Source organism: Oratosquilla oratoria, chromosome 7 (genome assembly GCF_046742065.1).
Source record: "Oratosquilla oratoria isolate Oo_2021 chromosome 7, ASM4674206v1, whole genome shotgun sequence".
In the NCBI taxonomy this organism is placed as follows: Eukaryota; Metazoa; Arthropoda; class Malacostraca; order Stomatopoda; family Squillidae; genus Oratosquilla; species Oratosquilla oratoria.
In genome coordinates this window covers 60,134,033-60,157,095 of record NC_134783.1, presented here as the reverse complement: position 1 = coordinate 60,157,095, position 23,063 = coordinate 60,134,033, and the positions used below count along the sequence as shown (strand labels likewise).

At 36.9% G+C, this 23,063-nt stretch overlaps 1 protein-coding gene across 12 annotated transcripts in view; it reads right to left on the bottom strand.

Moving 5' to 3' along the window:
- The window catches only part of Rim (Rab3 interacting molecule), a 651,951-nt gene that overhangs the window by 23,949 nt on the left and 604,939 nt on the right, over window positions 1-23,063 (bottom strand). Inside the window, exon 20 of one of the 12 annotated variants that reach the window (XM_076188280.1) lies at window positions 20,940-21,081. The exons of 10 other annotated variants lie outside the window; for them this stretch is intronic. In XM_076188280.1, coding sequence (XP_076044395.1) covers window positions 20,940-21,081 — 142 coding nt within the window. Of the gene's footprint in view, window positions 1-20,939; window positions 21,082-23,063 lie in introns of those variants that run through there. One more of the 12 variants, XM_076188288.1, reaches the window with a different exon arrangement.

The window sequence follows — 23,063 nt, the reverse complement described above, 5'->3', positions numbered from 1 at the left end:
CACACCATATGTATATATACATATATGTATATATGTGGATATATGCTCTATCATTGGGATATAAACTTTTGCATGAGTAGCTGATTTTCACAAGGCAAGAGTGATACCGTTGTACTAATCCATTGACCAATAAAAGGAATGACCTTGACCATGACCTGGTCATTACTTTTAATGCTCAATGAATAAATACAACAGTACTGCTCTTGCCTTATAAGAAACAGTCACTCGTGCAAGAATTCCCAATGGTAGAGCATATTTCCATTTGTCATCACTATTCATTTACTTCATTATTATTATTATTATTATTATTATTATTATTATTATTATTATCATTATTATTATTATTATTATAATTATTACAGTACTACTTTCTCCTCTTTTTTTTTTCCAAATAGTTTCCTCTGCTATGCATGATCCACGATTCTCCTCTTTTCTGATTGCTACCATTTATTGATAAGCTTATTGAGTTTAGTTCTATTTCACCCTTTCTAGTTTTAATTTGCAGTCTTCTTTTTTTTTATATAAGATCTCTTGTTGTATTAAAGGCTTGCTATATTTTTTGTACTCCCTACCCTCTCCATGGATTTCCTAATGAGCTTCATTAAATTACATTTGATAACATCAATAGTGTTCTTGTTATATCTTAATACCTTCACATCTGTTTTTAAGTTCCACTTGAAATTCCTTCTTGTTATCCTTTATTTCAGTGAGGTTTATTTCCTTCTTGAAGAATATATTACTATTTCTCCTAATGAGTTTGCATAAATTTCCATTATGGTCACTACAGATATCTCCTTCAATTACAGCAATATTAATGCTAACATTGTTGCTCTCTTTATTTTGTTTTTTGTTGTTGTTTATTTTGACTTCTTTGTAGATGTTTGTAGTCATCTGCAAAATTATTTAGAATCTCACCTCTGTGATTTCTCATAACTAACCCCAAACTTCCCAATGCATTTACTTAGTTGTATTATATGGGAAGGGAGCTAGCTCATGGTGACCCATCTTTGTATCTTTCAGCATCAAGTTTTTTCTTAAAATCTTGAATAGTGTTTACACACACTGTTTCTTTATCTAAGTTGTTTCAGCTATCCAGCACTGTGTGGGAAGTATTTTTTGTCAGATATCTTCTACAGTTATCCTTTTTGAGTTTCTTTTCATGACTTCTTGTTTTTCCATTGTCATCTTTTAGTAAATCATTCCTATCAAGGATTTCCATTCCTTTCATGATTCTATAGATAGTCAGTAGATCACCTCTTTCTCTTCTCTGCTCCAGTTTTGGTAGTTCCAATTTGGATAATCTTTGTTTGTATGCTAATTTGGAAAGAGCTGGTGTCAACTTTTTCGTTGCTCTCTGTATTCTTTCTAATTTCTTTATATTCTTTTTAGTACTGGGTGTCCATAGTGTCGCTGCGTATTCCAGTTTTAGAATTCACTTGCCATGCTCTTTCCTACATAGTATTGAAATCTTTGACCACTAACATGTATTTACCTTTTTATCCATTATCTGACTTACTTCATAATATGATTCAACTTTGTTATTTGAACTCTGTGAAGGTGGTGTATAAACCCAAACTACTTTTAGAGCACATCCTTTCCATAATTCAATCACAATCCAAGTTGCCTAAACTGATATATTACAGAGTTTCACTATGTTAACAACAACTTCTTGACTAACCAAGAATCTTAATTCACTGGATCTTTCATTCTCCTTGTCTTTATAGCAGAACAAGTGTAAATGTCTTGTAGTTCTACAAGCTTTTCCTCCTCCCTTTGGATATCACTCAGTCTTGGGATATACTAGCTCATTTTCTCCAGTTCTTCCATAAAATTCCCCAGTTTGTGGTCTATTGTGAGGGTTCTCACATTGTGCACATGGATCATCATTTGAGGTTATTAATACCCAAGACTTGGGTTCTACTTGGACAACCCTCTTATATTTGATGATATAGTGCTCATGAGCACACAAGGCAATGTAGTTTAGGTGATAATGATCCAGCAGGAATGACTTTGACAACATTGATCATACTATTCATGGTTAGATGAAAGGATGTGGTACTATAATCTCACCAGTTGTCAAACAGATTTCTTGTAAAACATCTTTGGGACAACTTTATTCAATGTATAGGATACCCAGTGGTACAAACCATCATTATGACAGCCCTATATCTATGAGGGATTATCATGTCTATCACCAGGGACATGTGAATTAGCGGTGAATCCTGTATTTACCTAGTTGTGATTGAGTGCACATGACCTGAGGTAAACTAAACTTTTCAGACATGATTAAGTACTACTGGTGTCACAGTGATCTTGCCAAACTCTTTGATTAGTGTTCCTGCCTGCCTGAAATCAGGACTGCCACTGGTAGGCTAAAGATAGGATATGCAAAGGGACTTTGCATATCTCATCACCTCAGTCTGGAAAGGAGAAGGTAACAGAGATATTGGTGAAAACTAATGGCATAACACCACTAACCATTCCCAATGAAGTATTTCCTCCTCATGTATTTCTGGTGTGAAGACAAGATCCTTGGGCAAGTTATAGTCCTATACAGTAGGAATTCATCTAAAAATCTATAAGTGAACAGATCCTAGTTTTTCATTATCTTATTGAACATTATTTTGAGCTTAGAAACTACATAGCATATGTTAATTTTAAGAGGATGTTTGACTCAGTTGATAGGAATTCAGGGTGATTTTGAGGCTATATTGAATACATAATGAAGGTATTAGCCTCAATCCTTCCCTGTTCTCAGACAATGAACGCACAGTGAAGTTGGGTTAGAGGATCCTAAATTTCTTACTGTTGCATTTATATATTAGGAAGGAATGTGTCTTTGTTCCATTTCTCTTCAGTGTTGGAATAAACTGGGTGATGAGTATATCTGTGATTATTAGTAGATGTGGAACTATTGGCAATATCTAGATCACTGGCCTAGGCTTTGATAAGTATATCTGTGGTTAATAGTAGATGTGGAACTAGTATTGGCAATATCTAGATCATTGACCTAGGCTTTTGTAGAACAAATAGATATTAAAGTACCAATTCTGTAATTACTGAATAAGAAGCCAAACCCTATGGAACTTAAACTTAAATAGATAAGGACCAAAAACTAAGCATTTGCAATTTCTTTCGGCATGACTGAGCAGTAGGTTGCTGTTTGTGGTGAGAATGTGGAGATGTTAGAGATTTATCTATTGCAGTAATGAGATCTATATACCCGGAGATTCACATTTGGAAGTCATTAGATGACTGGAAATTGGGTTTTGGAAACTTGGACTGGAGTATCTAGCACTGCAGGTACATACAGGAGGACAAAGGATGTGACCTTTATTTTGGTGCAGCTATGAGCTGGTTTCATTGAAGACATTTTGAAACTGAATCCCAGCACTGACAATGGTAACCCCCAACTAATTATTTGAATTTCAGTTTCATAGCTATCCTGAATTGGAGATAACCAGTTTCCATATCTTGGTACTAATCTAAATCATTTCCAAGAAAAGAGACTGGTTGTCTGTAATGGAACCACTTTATTGAAACACAGTATATTCTGGTTATCATTCCTATTGTTAAGATTCTGGTTTGGAATGACTGTAGTGGAATTTGCCCAATGAAGCTGCATCTTGATTTCTTTAACATAAAGTCCCTGTGAATTGTTAATGGGCTTCACTGGAGCTATTATGTATCAACCTAAGATGTACTTGATGGTGCCAGCATAAGGCAAGTAATCTCTTTTCAAAACATCAAGTGAGGCACTTCAGTCACCTGGCCAACTTCCCAGACGATGACTGCTCACAGGGCAATTTCTTAGAGATGACTCAGAGTGAATGAAAACAAGGGAGCACCTGCATGGAATGTAGTTGCATCAGATAAATTATTTCTGCATGTCTAGAAATAGTAGGGATGGGCCAGGGGTCAACCTAGAAACTTGCAAGACATGTTCCATGAAGCTGAGGTAAAAGTATGAGCACAGCTAAGCATTGTAATGGTATTTGCTCCCCCTGGTTGACTGATTAACCACTTCAGTATGATGATGCCTCCGTAAGCATCATGAAGCATGAGTGGGTACATGAGGATGCTGATGCCGGTATCTTGATTATATTTTTTTGTAGATGTACATGAGTTACCCCTAGATTCTGTGAATTGGTTTGATCTCATTTTCTGTGTTTATTACTACTCAAAGTAAAATAGAACGAGTAATACAGCAGTGACTTTATATTTCATAGGAATGCGAGTAGCGTGATGCAAATTACATATGGCAGCCGATGCTGTGCATGAAAATTTGAGCTGTACTGAAGTGGTTAATACACATTAATGTTCAGAAGTGCATGTTTCAAATACAGATGTAATTTAAGTGTCCACAGAAATTGAAAAAAAAAAGTTTTTCATAGTTACCATTCTTATCTTCTGTGTGAACCAAGGGAACAGGTTTTAGCTCTTATCAAGGCATTTCAATAAAGCATGGGAGAATGTTTACTGACCACAGATATGACAAATAAGTTGAACATCAATACAGATGTATCGCATATTTTTTCATTTTGTTTCATGTATCTACAAATACAGAAGTAGTCAGTATTTGATTTGAAACAATATAGTCATGCAGTCGATTCAAGCATGAAATAATGTGGTTCCTTTCAGGATCTCCTGCTGTATTTATTTGCCCATTGTGTAATTCTGGTTTATAGATGAAAGAATCCTGATGTGTTGGAATGAAGTTTTGTGTAAATCAAAATAGAAAGCAGGATTTAGGATCTGAGTCAGAAATGAAGAGTTGTCTTAATCCTAATAACCCAGTTATGCACTCTACATTGATACACCAGATGATTTTTTATTCAGCCTAGAAATAAACCCAGGACAAATTGTATTTTTTGTCTCTGAGAAACATTATGCCTTGAGTTTGTCCATCAGCTAGATAAGATTGTCTGAAGTCAACTGGTTTGTAGGAGTCTAAGAGGTCAGAATTCAGGAACTTTATCAAAACTTATGCTACTGGACAAAGTCCTAAAACAGGGATTTAAAAAATACAGGGCATAGGAAGAGCATAAATACAATGCAATTTTACACTGACAATAACAAAAAGAGAAACTATGCATATACTGATCCCAAGTTGATAATATTAACCTTTAGAATAATATAAAAATAGGATATTTGTTGCATAATTTGCACAATACAATACCATTTAATAAAAAATTTACATATATATCTAAGCTTGACAAACATTTTTTCACAAATACTCTATAATAAGCTTCTATAGATCAAACAGCATCAAGAAACAATATCAGAATAAAGTGGCCAGTCACTAGTACATTTAAACAAATTCTTTTAGCAAGAAGTTCAAGGCTTACCAATGGTTGGGAAAGCAGTGGTGATGTGTGCCAGAAGAGAGCAATGGAACTGTGAGCACAGACAGAGTGAGCTTTACTTACACAGCCAGTCAATCATCTGCAATTATTTGCTTCCCTTCCTGAAGTAACCATCGAACTAGATTTGCCACTGAAGAATCATTATCATGAGTACTACTCATGCCACATGACAATTACTACAACTACTGCTAATATTAATCAATGGCAAATAATAGGGAACCGAACATGCGAAGTTTGAGTCCGAACCTTATTATATAACATAGCACTTGACGTCCAGCGGTTTGTCCACTATCGACATGGGATACAATGAGAAGGAATGAGGAATGGGAATCAATAGGGAAAGAGGGTTGAGAGTATGGGGGTTGTTCTGTATATGAATGAAATGAAGAGAATGATATCTAAATTCAAATGTAGATGAATCTATTCTCTCACTTTTCTTTTTATAGGTAAACACAAAAATAGTTCCCAATTACCCAGTGAACTAATGAACTGCTATAAATATTCAATGTTACTAAGAGAGGCAATTCCAATGTCTTAAAAAATATATGCTTCAATTATACCTGTTATCTAGGTGCATACAAAAGAGGAATGACAGCATGAGACAGTAATGAATTAGAAGCCCAAATAAAAAACTAGAACTGTGATGTTATTCTTGCATCCTGGGGAAAACCCATCTGTTTAGGTGGAAATGTTAGTCCACGGGGATGTAATTTGTAAATAGGTAATAAAGATGAAATGATTAAAAAAAAAAAAAAAAAAAAAAAAAATTGGTAATGTCATTGACTAACATATTCTAAAAGATTTAAGAGAGAGAGGGAGAGAGAAGGAGAAATTGTCTATCTATATGGAAACTGGCAAAAGCAAGAAAACTCCGACAATGGATTACAAAATGAGAAATGAAATAATAGAAAATAAAATAAAATAAATACATAAATAAATAACAGGGAGATCTGTTGAAAAATTTGAGTGGCATTTCCCTACATGATGAAGAAGATCACTGAAAGCTTGATACACCCCAGACTGGAATATGCAGTGATGTGGTCACCATACTTGAAAGATATCAGAAAAAATGAGAGAATACAAAAGGTGACAGCCAAAATTATCTGTGGGCTAAACAACATATTATTTAAAGAAAAATTGAAGAAACTGTGAGTTCCTACCTTGGAAGAATGAAGAGAGGCAACATAATAATAATATCTAAACTGTAAGCAGGTTTGGAGAAAGCAAACAGAAAAGTATTACTGGTATGAGGATGAAGATCGACAAGCGGTCTTGGTAAAAAAGTCTGAAAAAAAAACTGTTTAAAAGATGTCAAGAAGTATAGCTTTCCATATAGAAGTATGGACTTGTGGAGTGATTTAGATGAAAATATAACCTAAGCCAATACAAAAGAATTCACAAAAAGGTTAGACAAATGGAGGAAAAGAAGTAGGACCTCTTGAGTATTGCTCCAACCCTGTACACTATAACTAGGTAAACTAAGTAAATATATACTTGCAAAACTTCCCAAGGTTCTTTGTCACACCACTGAGGAGACTGGCCCTATTTTTTGTAAAACTTTCATGTGCAACAGTTTCCACTTTGTGTGTTGTTGCCTCTGATCTCTTGATGATGTAAGAGAAGCATAATCTTTTTTGGTGGTTTATTTGAATGCTTGCATTTGGCATGAGCTCTTCCAGGACCTTCATGCATAAATCACTTGGTAATGCTCCCATCTTCTTTGCATGGGATACTGTTTTAGCTCCTTTAGTCACTGTAAGGCTTCTATTTCAGTTGTATTCCCTGTTTTGTGTGGTGACCATAGTTGGCAGCAGTACTTAATTCTAGGGAGGACCCGTGTTTTCCAGAGTATGATCATGCAGGCCCAGTTTCTTGTGGAGAGTTCTTAGGATCCATTCTCTCAGCTCTTTGGCCATCTCTGTGACTTCACTGATTTGGTGGGAGAAAGATGCATATGCACTCATGTACACCCCAGACAGCAACACAAAATCTCTTCTCTAAGTGATTTATAGTCACATTTGGAGGTTGTTGCCATATTCCTGGGGGCCCTGAGATGCCAGGGACACCAGATTGATTGCCTGAATACACCCCTAGGTCTCATACATCTTTTTTGAGTGGTATGACAAGTTGATGTATATAATAGTTGATGCAATCTTTAATGTGTTTCAGTGGTCCATACCTCATTAATTTAGATTTCTCATTATTCATATTTATGTTATTTTTGTCTGCCCAGTCCAATGTTTGTTTGAGGTCTTTTTGCAGCAGACATCCCTGTTGGCCTCAATTTGTCTTATGATCCTGGTGTTTTTAGCAAAGGAAGTGACCTATGTGCCAGGAGTTCTGTGTTTGTGTTAATCCCACCAATCATGATGAAGAACAGAAGTGGACCCAATACTGATCCCTGGGGAACTCCACATTTTACTTTAATTTGATCCAATAGGTGCCCCAGCACTGATCCTTTTTGTGTCCTTTTTGTTAAAACACTATGCATCCTCTTCACTAGGCTGCCTTTAACGTCTAGCTTTCTTGGTTTATGAACCACAATTCCATGATCTATTTTGCTGAATGTCTTCATAATGTCTAGGTATATGATGTCAACATTCTTACATTTGCTGATATTCTCCAGGATGTTACTATGGTGTTAGAGGAATTGTGACAAAAAGGATATACTTCCAGACCACTAGCTCAATCATCTTTCTGATGTGGGATGTTAGTGTCACAGGTTTCTGTGCCTGTGGCAAGAAATTTGGCTGTCAGCAGTTGTAATTGTCAAGATACTTAATTTTTTGTAGGTCTTTAAGAAATGAGTTCTGAAATTGTATAGACCTGCTACTGCATTTGGGCTGATCTCCATTATGGCAGTGTCAAAATTAGTGTGCTTGATTGTACAAGTTCTTGTAAGAACTGGATTTTCCATGGTTGTGTGCTGCTGAAGGGAGCTAATCACGCTCATATTGTGCTCTGAGGATTTGAGTCACTCATTGGGTCTGCAACTATCTCATTTTCCTCTTCTAGTAAGCCTACTATTAGTGTAGTTTCAACTTTCTTCTTAGCATATGAAAAGAAGAATTTTGTGTTGACATTTATTCTATCAATTGCCTGTTGCTCCTCCATCCTCATCTGCTTTTCACAGGATTACAAGGTTTGTTTTTAACCTCTTGCAGGATCTTTAGTAGCTTATATGCTGAATATGTGGTAGTCTTGCAAGTATGGTCTCATTGTAGCTCCTCTTTCTCATAAGGATGTGCCTTTCTAATGGGATGTTTCTTCTCTTATGTTAGACATTAATTTTTTTGTATCATGGTTTTATGGAAGCTAGTTGGCTGAGCAGGTTAGGGCGTCATTACTTGTGGCGAAGGTCAAGGAGATGACGATTCAAAACATGCCACCAGCAAAGTTAAACCATGGACACAGTGCAATAAATTCCACATTGCAAAGACCTCTGCAAAGGGCATTGTCCTAGCCTCTTGTTAGCAGGGGGTGGGGAGTTTGTGACGTTAAAATAAGGGTTTCCTATATCTCAACACCTTTATACTGAAAGTGTTTAGGATCTTGTCTTGAGTCTTTTCTGGCGAAGAGAGCTGACTAATTGACATTGTTTAGGTCCTCCATCAATCATCCAAATTAGGTCAGTACTGTATAAGTTTGTTTGGCTCATTATTGAGAGAATCTTGTTTTCCTTTTGAGGTGGTTTTATTCTTAACACATTTATATTAGCAGTATCATCTATTAACCTGTATTTACCTAGTTGTATTTTACGGGAAGGGGAGCTATGCTCGTGGTGTCCCATCTTCATATCTCATTTTATCTAAACTATTTTTAAATTCATGTATTGTTTTTGCACACACCACTTTCTCATCTAACTTGTTCCAACTGTCTATTACTCTGTGAGGACAGCTGTTCTTTTTTAGATCTCTTCTATAGCTGTCTTTCTTGATTTTCTTTCTGTGTCCTCTTGTATTTCTATCATCCCATTCTATCAGATTCTCTCTATCAATAATTTCTATGCCTTTCATGATTCTGTAAATAGCTATCAAATCTCCTCTCTCCCTTCTTTTCTCTAGTGTCTGTAGTTCAAGTTTTGCTAGTCTCTCTTCATATGATAGTTTTGAGAGTGTTGGTGCCAATTTTGTAATTGCTCTTTGTATTCTTTCAATTTTTTTTTTTTACATTTTTTTGTACTTGGTGACCACATCATTGCTGCATATTCCAATCTTGATCTTATCAGAGTGATTAAAATTTTCTTCACCATTTCTTCATCCAGGTATGTAAATGCCACTTTGATTGTTCTTATTAAATTATTTTGGTCAGACATGTTTGTATCTGTGAGATCATGTGTGTGCACTATATCAGGGTTGTTGTTTTGGATTATGTCCATATGTATATATGTATATACATACATGTATACATATATATATATATATATATATATATATATATATGTATATATATATATATACACAGGTTTCCTTCACTATTTGATGGTTCAATATCTGACATTTTGTTTATACGATCCTTTTGAATTTATACCTCTCGCTTGTTTTTTTATGTAGGCGCTCAATTGTACAATCACCAAACCATAAACACATGCACTGTAATTGCAGTACCACCCATGCTCCATTGGGCACCCACTGAAGCTCATTCCTGCTCTTTATTCAGTTGTGCTTACTCCCTCAGCCTGTGTATCAGTGTCTGTGTCTTGTGCTACTATTTCACATTCACTGTTGCTTTTATGAGAGTTACATATAATGTGATGGCTTCGAATCAGCCTGCAACAACTACTACTGGTGAGATAAAGCCCAAAATACCAAGGAAGAATTTGTTGTTGGAGAAAAAACTTGAAATTGTTAAGCGCCACGAGGGAGGTGGAGGGGCTAACTCCATTGCCAGAATCATGCAGTTGCCCCAATCAACTGTCTCCATAATAATCAAATAAGGGGACAGTGTAAAGAAAGCTGTGAAACAGCTATATTAATGGCAAAGATGCTGATGAGGTAGAGGGAACCAATAATGGAGGAAATGGAGAGACTCTTAAGGCTGTGGATTGATGACCTGTCTCACCACAGCAATTCTCTTTCTACCTCCCTTGTGACAATGAAAGCCCTCTTGATCTATAATGATCTACATAAGAAGGGATATGAAGTTAAGGATGAGTTAACTTTCAGTGTCAGTAAGGGTTGGTTCGACCATTTTAAAGCCCAAGCAGCCCTACACAACATCAAGGTAACTAGTGAGGCAGCAAGTTCTGACGAGCCTACCAATACAGCATTCATACCAACACTGAAAAAACCCATCGAAGAATGTGGCTACACTGCCAGATAGGTGATAAATTACAATGAGGCAGGCCTGTATTGGAAGAAAATGTCATCCAGAACCTTTATTGCTAAGGAGGAGAAATCAACACCAAAAAGAAAACATTGCCAACCATTTCCTCCTGCTGGTTGACAATGCTCCAAATCACCCAACAACCATGGAAGACTGGGCAGACAACATAAAGGTGATGTTTCTGCTCCCCCCCCCCCAAAAAAAAAAGACAGCATTCATTTAGCTCATGGACCAAGGTGTGATCACCACTTTCAAGGCATATTACCAGCACTGCACAATGAGTCAGCTGATTAATATGACTGACAGCCCAGATAAGCCCACAGTCAAGCAGTTCTGGGCCAATTATAATATCAAGAAGGCCAGTGACAATATCAGGGCAGCATGGAAAGTGACAGAAAAACAATGAATGGCTGCTGGAAGAAACTGTGGCCTGAGTTTGTCAAGCTAGCTGACAAATTCATTGGATATAGTGATGTGGGACCCATTCGTAAGGACATCGTCAGGCTCTCACATATGGCTGGTTTCAAGGAGGTGGAGGACGATGATATGAATGAATTGTTACAGTCCAATGATAAGCCACTCAGCAATAAAGATCCGATGGAGTTGGAACAAGAACAAGCTTTCCATGGCGATGATGATGATGACACACCCCAGCAAGGCCTTGACATCAAAACACTTCGTGGGGTATTTTCTATGCCTTTCCCTTTTTGGCTACCTCCTTTGAAAGGGGGAAAAAGCCTTGGTATATGGTAAGATCCAATGAGTGAAAAAATAAAGGAAAGGGCTCCAAACCTGGCACAAAGTGGAACAGTTGCCTATAATGTGGAGCAAGCCTTCAAGGTCTACAGAGATATATTTGAGGAAAAAAAATAAAAAAAAAAAAAAAAAAAAAGCAGCAAACCACCATTTCCAGTTTCTTCAAACCTGCCACTCCCTCTCACCCAGTCCCCCACCCTGCATTAGTTGATCCGGACTCCCCTTTGCCATCTTCCGTCCACCTCTGCTGCTCAGGATTCATCAAACCCTACCACTTCTGATGACAAGGAGAAGGCTTCCCCAGGATTTTAGTAACACTAGCCATGAAAGGTATGTGCTCTTTCCAGTGGATATAGGCCTACTGGGGAAACCACTGTATAAAAAAATACCGTATCTATGACACTACCCCTTTGGATGGCATGGAAAAGTGTTATGTATCTCTCAGTATAGGCTAGGCCAAGACTACTCTCACCATTAAATTAAATCCTATTAAAACTTCTCACCATTAAATTAAATCCTATTAAAACTTCTCACCATTAAATTAAATCCTATTAAAACTTAAGTTCACTATCCAGTCATTAGTTATTTGATCTGGTTTTCTGGAATGTAACCCAGTCATATAGTGGGGGAAACCTGTATATGTATGTATGTATATATATATATATATATATATATATATATATATATATATATATATATATATATATATATATATATTTTTTTATCTATGTTAATGACATGATAGAAGGAACATGCTATGCCAACATGTTTGCAGATGATGCAAAAATCATGAGTAGTGTGAAAAATGAGGACAGCATGATATTGCCGAAAGATCTAGATAATATTTTTGCACGGAGCCAAGAATTGGAAATGAAGTTCAATACAAAAAAAAAAAAAAAAAAAAAAAAAAAAAAAAAAAAGAGTTCTGATTGGTTTCTTCCTTCGAGCCTACAGAATTTGGAAAGAGGCCAGTCCTCAGAAAGGGTCATGAAAAGAAAACAAGTAAAATGATGGAAGCTGCATACATAAACGTAAAAGGAAACACTAATGGAAGAGAGGGATTTATCTGCTTATCATAGGTGGCAAGTGTCCTTATACTAGACTCGCTGAGACACCAGACAAATGTTCACCTCCCGGATGCTGTGACCTGACCGAGAGGCCCCTCCCCTCAGGAGTGATATAGTATGTGACATTTAAAACCTTCTGTAGACAACTCTCTGAAGAAGACCAAAGTGGTCATAACGTAAGAGTATAACCTATTCTGAGAGCATCTTCATTTTATTTCCACCACCCAAAATCAATACAAGAAACTAGATATTCACTCAAAGAAAAGTACCACAGTACTGGAAAATGCAAATATTGTACCAATATATAAAAGAGGGAACAAGGAAAATCCAAATAACTACAGACCAGTCTCCCTTACCAGCACAATAGCAAAAATATGTGAAAAAAATATAAAAAGTAGATGGGTTAAACATCTGCAAGAAAAAAAATATATATACTGAATCCAAAACAATTTGGATTTGGGCAAGGAAGATTATATGCTACAAACTTGATTTCCTTGTACACAAGACTAATAGAAATAATACAAGAAAGGGATGGATGGGCGGACAGTGATTTTCTAGATCTACAAAAAGCTAATACGAAAAATGGAATCAATAGATGGTATTAAAGGAAAATTATTGGAATGGATGGAAGACTTCTTCAATGGGAAAAAAAATGAGGGTAGTAATTAGAGATAAATACTCGACCTGGGAAGAAATAAGTGGTGTCCCACAAGGTTCAGTACTGGCTCAGATCATGTTTGCCATATATATAAATGACATGGATGAAGCTGTGGAATGTTATATGAACTTCTTCAGAGATGATGCAAAAATACTAAAGAAAGTAAGTACAAAGGAAGATTGTGAACCACTACAGAAAGACCTAGATAAAATCTGGAAATGATTCAAAAGTGGGAAGTGAACTTTAACATCAAGAAATGTAATATAATGGATTTAGGAAAAAGTAAATATAGAATATCAAGGAATTATAAAATTGGTGAAGAAGTAAAAAAAAGTGAGCTTGGAAAGGGACCTAGGAGTAATTATCAGCAAAGACAAGTCATCAGACAAACAGATCAATAAAATAGTCGGAGAAACCTTCAACTTACTAAGGACGATGAAAGTGGCTTTTGACTATTTGGATGAGGAAATGGTCAAGAAAATATTAGTTACTCTGATAAGACCAAAATTGGAGCATGCTGCAACACTATGGACACCCAGCACAAAAAAGAATATAGATAGAATAGAAAGAATCCAAAGAACAACAACAAAGATAGCCCCAACACTTTCAAAATGGACATACAAACAAAGATTGTCTAAACTGGAACTACCAACTCTGGAACAAAGAAGAGAAAGAAGAGATCTATTGGTCATTTATAGAATCATGAAAGGCATGGAAGTACTTGAAAGAGAAGACTTATTAAAGTGGGATAAAAGAAAAACAAGAGGACATGAAAAGAAACTCAAAAGGATAGTTATAGAAGAGATCTGAAAAAAACAGTTTTCCACACAGAGTGGTTGATGTTTGGAACAAATTGGATGAAACAATAGTGTGTGTAAACACCATACAAGAATTTAAGAACAAACTAGATATTGCGAGATACAAAGACTGGTCACTACAAGCATAGTTCCCCTTCCTGTATAATACAAGTAGGTAAATACATGTATATAGCTTAAAGGGAACATTGTTGGTGACCCCCCTCTCTATTCTTTCATACAGAATATATATATATATATATATATATATAGTAGAGTTAATGGTGGAGATGTGTTTAGAGAGTTGATAGTTAACACAGTGTTTAGGAAAAGGTCCAGCATAAGTACACATGGGGGAGGGTGGTGGACGGAAGGGTAGTCGATAAGGCATTAATGGACTATGTAGTGGTATCCAGGAAAAGAGTAGGAAGATTTTTGGATGTCCATATTCTTACATGAAAGAGTGAGGAAATATCAGATAATTTTTTGGTGAAAGGTAAGTTGAGAGTGGAGGATAGGTGGAGAAAGAGGAAAAGGGCAGAAAGTAGAGGTGTTTAGAGCAAAATGTTTAAATGAGAAGGAGCAGCAAGTACAAGGAGAAGCTGAGAGAAGTGTGGGAGATTGTGAAGGATAGAATAGAAGTAGGAGTGGAAGAAGAATTGGGGTGTTTCAAAGAGGAAGTAACAAGGTGTGGAAAGATGGTATGTGGAACAAGGAGGATGGAAGGGAATAGAAGGAAGGGTAGCAAGTGATGGGATGGTGAAGTGAAGAAGGTAGTAGAAGAGAAGAAACAAACATTCAGGGACTAGTTGGAAAGTAGGATGAGAGAAAAGTATGAGAGGTAAAGCAAAACAAAATAAAGGAGGCAAAAAGGAGAGCAGGGGGAGGAGTATGAGAGAATTCTTTTTAAATAAAAGATGTTTTGAAAGGAAACTAAGCAAGGAAAGGGAGGTGAAAAATAGAGAGAGAGAAAAAAAGGTAAGAGGTGCAGATGGATAGATCTTAACAGAAGAGACAATGGTGAGGAGAAGATGGGCTGAGTATTTCAGACAGCTATTAAATGTAGAGGAGGATAGGGAGCCTTTGGTGGCAGGAATGGGAGGCACTAAGAAAATGATGATGGGAAAGTAAATTAGAGAAATAAGAAAAGATGAAGTGCAAGTAGCACTGAAAATGATGAGAGTAGGAAAAGCACCTGGGTCAGATGGGTGTCATGCAGTGTGTCTGAAGAAGAGAGGTACAAAAACAGTGGACTAGCTTGTGAGGTTAAGGGAGGGTAGAGTGCTGGAGGACTAGAGGAGTCCCTGTATAGATCCACTTTACAAGGAAAAAAGGGACAAATGTGAGTGCAGTAGTTTCAGAGGGATCAATTTGTTGAATGTAGTTGGGAAGGCTTATGGGAGGGTTTTAACTGAAAGGATTAAGAGAGGAACAGAGTAGCTGGTGAGGAATAGAGTGGGAAACTGTTCTTTTTCAGATCTCTTCTATAACTATCCTTTTTAAGTTTCTTTTCATGTCCTCTTGTTTTTCTTTTATCCCACTATAATAAATCATCTCTATCGAGGACTTCCATTCCTTTCATAATTCTGTAGATGGTCAGTAGATCTCGTCTTTCTTTTCTTTGTTCCAGGGTTGGCAGTTCCAGTTTGGACAATCTTTGTATATCAATTTGGAGAGTGCTGGTGCCATCTTTGCTGTTACTCTTTGAATTCTTTCTAATTTGTTTATATTCTTTTTAGTACTGTACTGGGTGTCCATAGTGTCACAGCATACTACAATTTTGGCCTTTTCAATGTAACTAATATTTTCTTTACCATTTCTTCATCCAAGTAGTCAAAGGCCACTTTCATTGATCTTAGTAAATTGAAGGTTTCTCTGACTATTTTGTTGATATGTTTGTCTGGTGCCATGCCATTGCTGATAATTACTCCTATGTCCCTTTCCAAGTTAACTTTTTAACTTTTTTTTTGTACCAATTTTGTATTGTCCCAATATTCTATTTTTACTTTTTCCAAACTCCATTATACTACATTTCTTGATGTTGAAGTTCATTTCACATTTCTTACTCCATTCCCAGACTTTATCCAGGTGTATATATGTGTATGTGTTTACCTAACTCTAGTATATAGGAAAAGGAACAACACTTGTTGGGTCCCATCTGCCATTCTCTAATTATTTATCATACCTAGCATCAAATTCATGTACAGTTCCAACTTAATCTATATCCTTGATTTCCAATTATCATATTTAGATTAGAACAAGTGCATTGTTTGAACCTGGGCTATATCACTTCCTAAGTTATTCTATGTATTTATGCATCTAGATGGAAAACTATTTCTTCACATCCTTAAGACATGCTTATATCCTCCACTGTGTGGGGACCATACTACTGATGCATATTCCAGTTTTGGACATATCAGGGTTTTGATGAGTTTTTTGTCTCTTCATCCATGGTGTGTGCATGTGTGTGCATATACATTTATATATATACATGCACACTCACACAGAAAAATGAGTGGTGCTAAGAGATAAAAATTCAACTTGGGAAGAAATGACAAGTGGAGTCCCACAGGGTTCAGTACTGGCTCCAATAATGTTTGCTCTATATGTAAATGACATGGATGAAGGTGTAGAATGTTACATGAACCTATTTGCAGATGACACAAAACTAGTAAAGAAAGTGTGGAAAAAGATTGTGAATCGCTATGGAGATCTGAACAAGGTCTGGGAATGGAGTCAAAAGTGGGAAGTGGACTTCAACATTAAGAAATGTAGTATAATGGAATTTGGAAAAAAAAAAAAAAGAATATCGGGATAATATAAAATCAGTGCAAAGGAAGTAAAGAATGTTGGTTCCAAAAAGGACCTCGGAGTAATCATTACCAAAGACATGTCCCCAGACAAACAGATAAACAAAATAGTCGGGGAAGCCTACAACTTGCTAAGATCAATAAAAGTGTCTTTTAATTACTTGGATGAAGAAATGGTATGGAAAATACTAGTCACACTGATAAGACCAAGATTGGAGTATGCAGCGACACTATGGACACCCAGTACGAAAAAGAATATAAGGAAAATAGAAAGAATCCAAAGAGCAATGACAAAGATGGCCCCAATACTTTCAAAACTGACAAATGAACTAAGATTGTCTAAACTGGAATTACCAACCCTGGAACAAAGAAGAGAAAGAGGTAATCTGTTGATCATTTATAGAATTATGAAAGGCATAGAAGTCCTTGATAGGGAAGAATTATTAAATTGGGATAGAAGAAAAACAAGGGGACATGAAAAGAAGCTCAAAAAGGACAGTAATAGAAGAGATCTGAAAAAAAACAGCTTTCTGCACAGAGTGATGGTTGTCTGGAACAAATTGGATGAAACAATAGTGTGTGCAAACACCATTCATGAATTTAAGAACAAACTAGATGTTGCGAGATACAAAGATGGGACACCACGAACATAGCTCCCCTTCCCATAGAATACAGCTAAGTAAAATATACACACACACACTGTGTCTGAAGTTTATGTTCTGTCTCTTTTGTGAAAGTCTCCCAGTTTGTTCTTTTGTAATTGGTATATATGTGTCTGTGGCCAACTTGGGTGTATTGTGTTTTGATGCTGATGATGACTGGAAGGTGTTGGATCCGAGGGCTCCAACAACTTTCCATGAAGTTGTTGAAGTCAGAAAGGGGGAACAGAAGGTCATGTCAGGAGAGGAGGGGGTTTAGAGGGCTTGATGGGGGATATGTGTGTGATTGTGGATGTTGTTCATGATGGTCAGTGAGTCAACTTGTGTCTGCAGATTAAACCCTGTGTCCATGTCTGGGTTGTTGGCATACCAGGCTGATGACCTGGTGTTGAAATCACCACCTAGGATAAGGTTGGTGGTAAATTAAGTGAAGTTAGGCCTAAAGTTGTTTGGAACGTGGGGGATGATTGGGGGGATGTACATATTAACTATTGTAATTTTGGATGTTACCTGTTTGAATTTTCATTGTCTTTTAGTGGTGTTGTCTGTGATAGGGAGGAGGGTTCTGGTGATGGCACCTGTGTTCATGAAGCAGATGGAATGGGGTATTTCCTCTAGACTCTGCCTTGCCATTGCTTCTCATCCCTCCTAGTTTATCTCACTGCAATTGAAATCTCCAGTAATGACTAAATTGATAATTTGTTCAATAGTTTTCTTTAGGAGAAGAGTTGTGTCCAATAAAATTTCCTGACATTCAGCTTTATTCCAAGCTTTTGTCTTGGGGAGACATATGCCACCTTGGAGTCTCTTCTATTTTGCCCTTAATTTCTAATCTTCAGGTAGATTGCTTCAGCCTTGCCTTCACTCACATTTGCTTTTTCCATCTTTATGCCATTTCTCACAATAAATATCCCTCCACCCATTTTACCTTCTATGTATCTTCTCCATGACATGTGTGTTGCGAGATACAAAGATGCTGCCTTCCTGTTATTTTAGAAACAATTTCCTCACATTCTGATTGACATATTGCCAAAAATACAGTTGTTTTCCTTCTGTCATTCTTTTATTTTTGGCTTTGGTTTCCTCTAAGAGCCTTCATGTCTTTGCTTGTTCCTCTTCATTAGCATCTTTCCTTATCTAAACATTATTTAACTTTCCCTCTCATCACAGATGAAAAATATAGTAGCACATTCGTAAATCAAAACTAAAACAACAGTCAGAGCAGAAGGAAAAACTGGAAACAGTGAATCTATATATTTTGACTGTAAGCTACAGGCCTCTCCAGTAGTGGACTGTGTGTGTATTTACCTAGTTGTATTTACCTAGTTATATTTTACAGGATGAGAGCTATGTTCATAGTGACCCATTTTCATATCTCTCTGCATCCAGTTTATTCTTAAAATCTTGTATAGTTTTGGCACTCACTGTTTCTCCATTTAGATTGTTCCAGACATCAATCACTCTGTGTGGGAAGCTATTCTTTTTTAAATCTCTTCTGTAACTGTCCTTCTTTAGCTTCTTCTTGTGGCCTCTTGTCTCTCTTCTGTCCCATTTTAATAAGTCATCTCTATTAAGAATTTCCATCCTTTTCATGATTCTGTAAATGGTCAACAAATCACCACTTTCTCTTTTCTGTTCCAGTGTTGATAGATGTAATTTGTCCAATCTTTGTTTGTATGTCAAATATGAGAGTGTAGGTGCCATTTTTGTCACTGCTCTTTGAATTCTTTCTAATTTTCTTATGTTTTTTTCTGTGCTAGGTGCCCATACTGTTGCAGCATACTCTAGCTTAGGCCTTATCACTGCAACCACTATTTTCTTTACCATTTCTTCATCCATGTAGTTGAAGGCCACTTTCATTGCAAGATAGGTGTTTGTTGATGAGCTGGTGTCACGCTGAATAAATGGATGGGTGAGAGTTAGGAACACGCAGCAGGATTACATCTGGATGGAATGTTGAAAATGATCAGTTACAAAATAGGAACAGTTTCATGTATGACACACAGCCCTTACAAAAAAGTATTCAAAGAAACACCTGAACTCTGTTCTTCAAGGGATTGTGCATCCATAGGAATGAAGGTAGCTTACCTTGGATATGGTAACATGCTTTATAAGTTTTGTTCTGGCTAAGGATAGGCTATTTCATTCAAGAAATTAATGGATTCTAGAATAAGATAATTTTGATCAGGAATCTATTCTAAATCCCACACCTCTGCTGCATAAAAAAGCTTCTCATTCAGTGGAGTTTTTTCTATCAAGTATGCCACCTTGCTCAATAGATTTATAGGTCAGGAAAAGAGGAGATAAGAATAACTTGTTACTAAGAAGACAGGGTTGAAACAAGGCTTCCAGTGACTATGCCACTTGTGACATACTTCTATAAATGCCTATACTTCTTGGGTCACTTTTCTAGGGTGCACCAAAAGGTCATTTCTGCATGAGTTACCATTTAGTATGGTTTAGGAAAGCCCACCTCTGTCAACACAAATATGGCTCAACTTTGTGGACCCATTGAACCATGCTTCTGTGGATATGATACCAAGAAGTAGAATACCAGCTGAGAATGAATATTTGACACTCATTAAGGTGGAAAGACTGTAATTTGGTTTCATAACTGGCACATAGAATATCAAAATTGGAATAAACATGTGTATAAGGCATGAATAGAGGAGAAATTCCTTCTATAAGATGTTTGACCTCACATTTACCAACAATCATTTGAATATCACAACAAAGATATGTTTTCAGTAATGTTCAATATTCAATTGATTCATCAGATATAACATTATGTGACAATGGAAACAATAGCATGGTAGTCACTAACAGGTGAGAAATAAAAGTGTAGAGTAAAATTTACTGCATGACAGGAACATGAAAAGGAGAGGAAGTCAGAGGAAACAATGAGTGTTACAGAATTGGAGTATTGCAACACAATACAACTGGCACCAAAGAACAGACCTGGTAATGTTTGGAGGATACTTCTTTATATGGTATGGGAGCTACAAGTGTGAAAGGAGCACCTGGAAGCATATGCTTACAAAAGCATTGGTAGTGCCACCTTGGGCTAAAGAGAGCAGAGAAGGGGAGAATGAGCATACAGGAAAATGAAAGAATGCAAAAAACTGATTAGGGTAGTGAGAATGTAGGAAAAGGAAATGCAGGCAATTCAAAACATATGGATCATGATCTAATGTTGACATTGGGGTTATGGGAATAGTAAGTAGTATGGGAGTTGTTATGGGGCAGAAGAAGGGAAACAAGGATGGGAGTCGACAAGGAACACCACTGAACAGTGAATAAGATGCAGTGTAGGGTCATGGGTGGGTGCTTGCTGGTGTCGAGTTCAGGAGGTTTTCGTGACTTGAGGTACTGATGATGGTAGTACTAGAGGTGGGATGACAAAAGTTCCAGGACTGTGACTCAACTGAACGGAAGGCAGTAGTGGAAGGCAAAATATGCAGTTGTGGCAGGGAAGAGTCCAGTGCTTGGGGGGGCTGTACTTACGTCGATCCTTCCGAACTGATGGAATTCATGCTACTGTTGTTGGACTCCTTAGAAGGTTGTTTTACCAAGCGTGCCTGGCGGGGAGCCGGGTGCACCTCCTCAGAGCGATGTATGCCACTAGTACTACGTTTTCTACCGCCCTCTGCGGAGGAGGCAAGATGCAGCACGGTCAAAAGCGGTTGTGTGCTTCTGCCTCACTCCAACCATAAGGGTGCGAAAGGAACGGGAACTAGTAATAAAAATCGTATTAAAAAAAGACGTTGCAGCTAAGGTCCCAGACGAGACTACAAGGAGTCAAAAAAACTCCTTGGGCAACTGCTACAGGAGCCAAGAGACCCATGCCTTGGCTGTCTCTTGTACCGCGACAAAAGCAGCAGTGGCATCAGCAACAGCAGCAGCAGCAGCAGCAACAGAACTGCTTTAGGACCAGGGCAAGGTCGTGATGCACTATGTAGCAATAACCTAGGCAAGCCGAAGGCTTCCTACCTACTAGAAAAAATAATAAAATTTGAGTTCCATCTAAAAATAGTCTATGGGAAAATCAAGAGATCATGCCAAAGAACAAAGTGGGAAGGTACCTGTCCACACCTGAATAACTAAAGGCAAAAGCTCAAATTCTTTTTAAAATGGCCTTGCAGCAGATTGCTAGATCCTGGTCTGCTTTTGGTGACTTCGATAGTGGATTTCAAGGGCCAGTTCTACTCTGCAAGCTGATTAGTCAAGCTATGTCTAAAGTAAATGGAGCAGCCTTCACAATAACCAGATAGGTTTGGCATAAAAATATGGACTCTGGCCCAAAAATTATCGATGAGGGTACTTGTTATAAAACAATAATGAAGTTGGATGTGGTAATGATAATGTTGATAATAACACAAGCCTAACTACTATTTATAACAATAATAAAAAATAATAGAAATGATGAAATGAAAATGATAATGATGAAGGTGACGATAGTAATGATGACAATAATAACTAATTATAATTGTTACCTAGAATTTTACTGACAGGAAACCCACAGCCTCAAAGAGGGTAGCACTAGTTATCAGGGCATCCCATAGATCTCTCTGGGAGGAAACTTTCCACTAGTGTCTGTGTTGTATTAGATTAGTATTACAGAAGTAGGAGGGGAGCAGATGTTGGTTGTCAGCTCTCCTTGTATGAAAATGCAGAGGAGATATAATGGAAGGTTATGAAAATCTAATGTTCAGCAAGTAGATTGAGTATAAGCCCCCCAGGGATGCAATTCAAGATGAAGGTGAGGAAGTTAGAGGGTTTTGAAGGGGGTGGGGGAAGTGACATGGAAATTATTCTTTTTGGTGTTGATCTCACAAGATCATTTCTTGCTGGTACTCATCTTTTTTTCTTTGATAACATCAACAACAAACCAAAAACACAGCAAACACAACTACTACTATTACCACTAACCCTATCATCACTACTACTACTAGTGCTAGTACTGCTATTTATACTACTGCTAGTATAAAGGGGGGAAAAAGCCTTGGTATATGTATGTATGTATGTAATAATAATGATAATCTGTCAATATGCTAAAAGGTTTCTTCCCCCCAACAGGAGAGGTAGCCAGCCAAGGTATGCACCCACCCCTTTACCATCACACACCCATCCACACCCATTTGTAAGAAGCAATGCAGCAAGACACAACACATCCACATCAGGGCCTGGCATCCAAAGCTGGTTTACCCCACATTTTCCTTTGCATTTACATAATGATTTACATTATTATTATTACTCATCATTAAATTATAATAATACTAATGGTAATAGTAATAAGATATAGATAACAATAGGAAAAAACAATAATATGATATGATTATGATGGTGATGATAATAAAAACAACAACAAAAATAACTGGTTCATCTCCCACTTCTTACTCTAACTTGCTCCAAACCCATGGCCAACATCAAATTTACCTCCCACATATTCTATCCATGTATATACTAAAATACTACTACTACTACTACTACTACTACTACTACTAATGGTAACAACAACAACAACAACAACAACAACAATAATAATAATAATAATAATAATAATAATAATAATAATAACAATAATAATAATAACAATAATAATGATAACAACAATAATAATAATATATA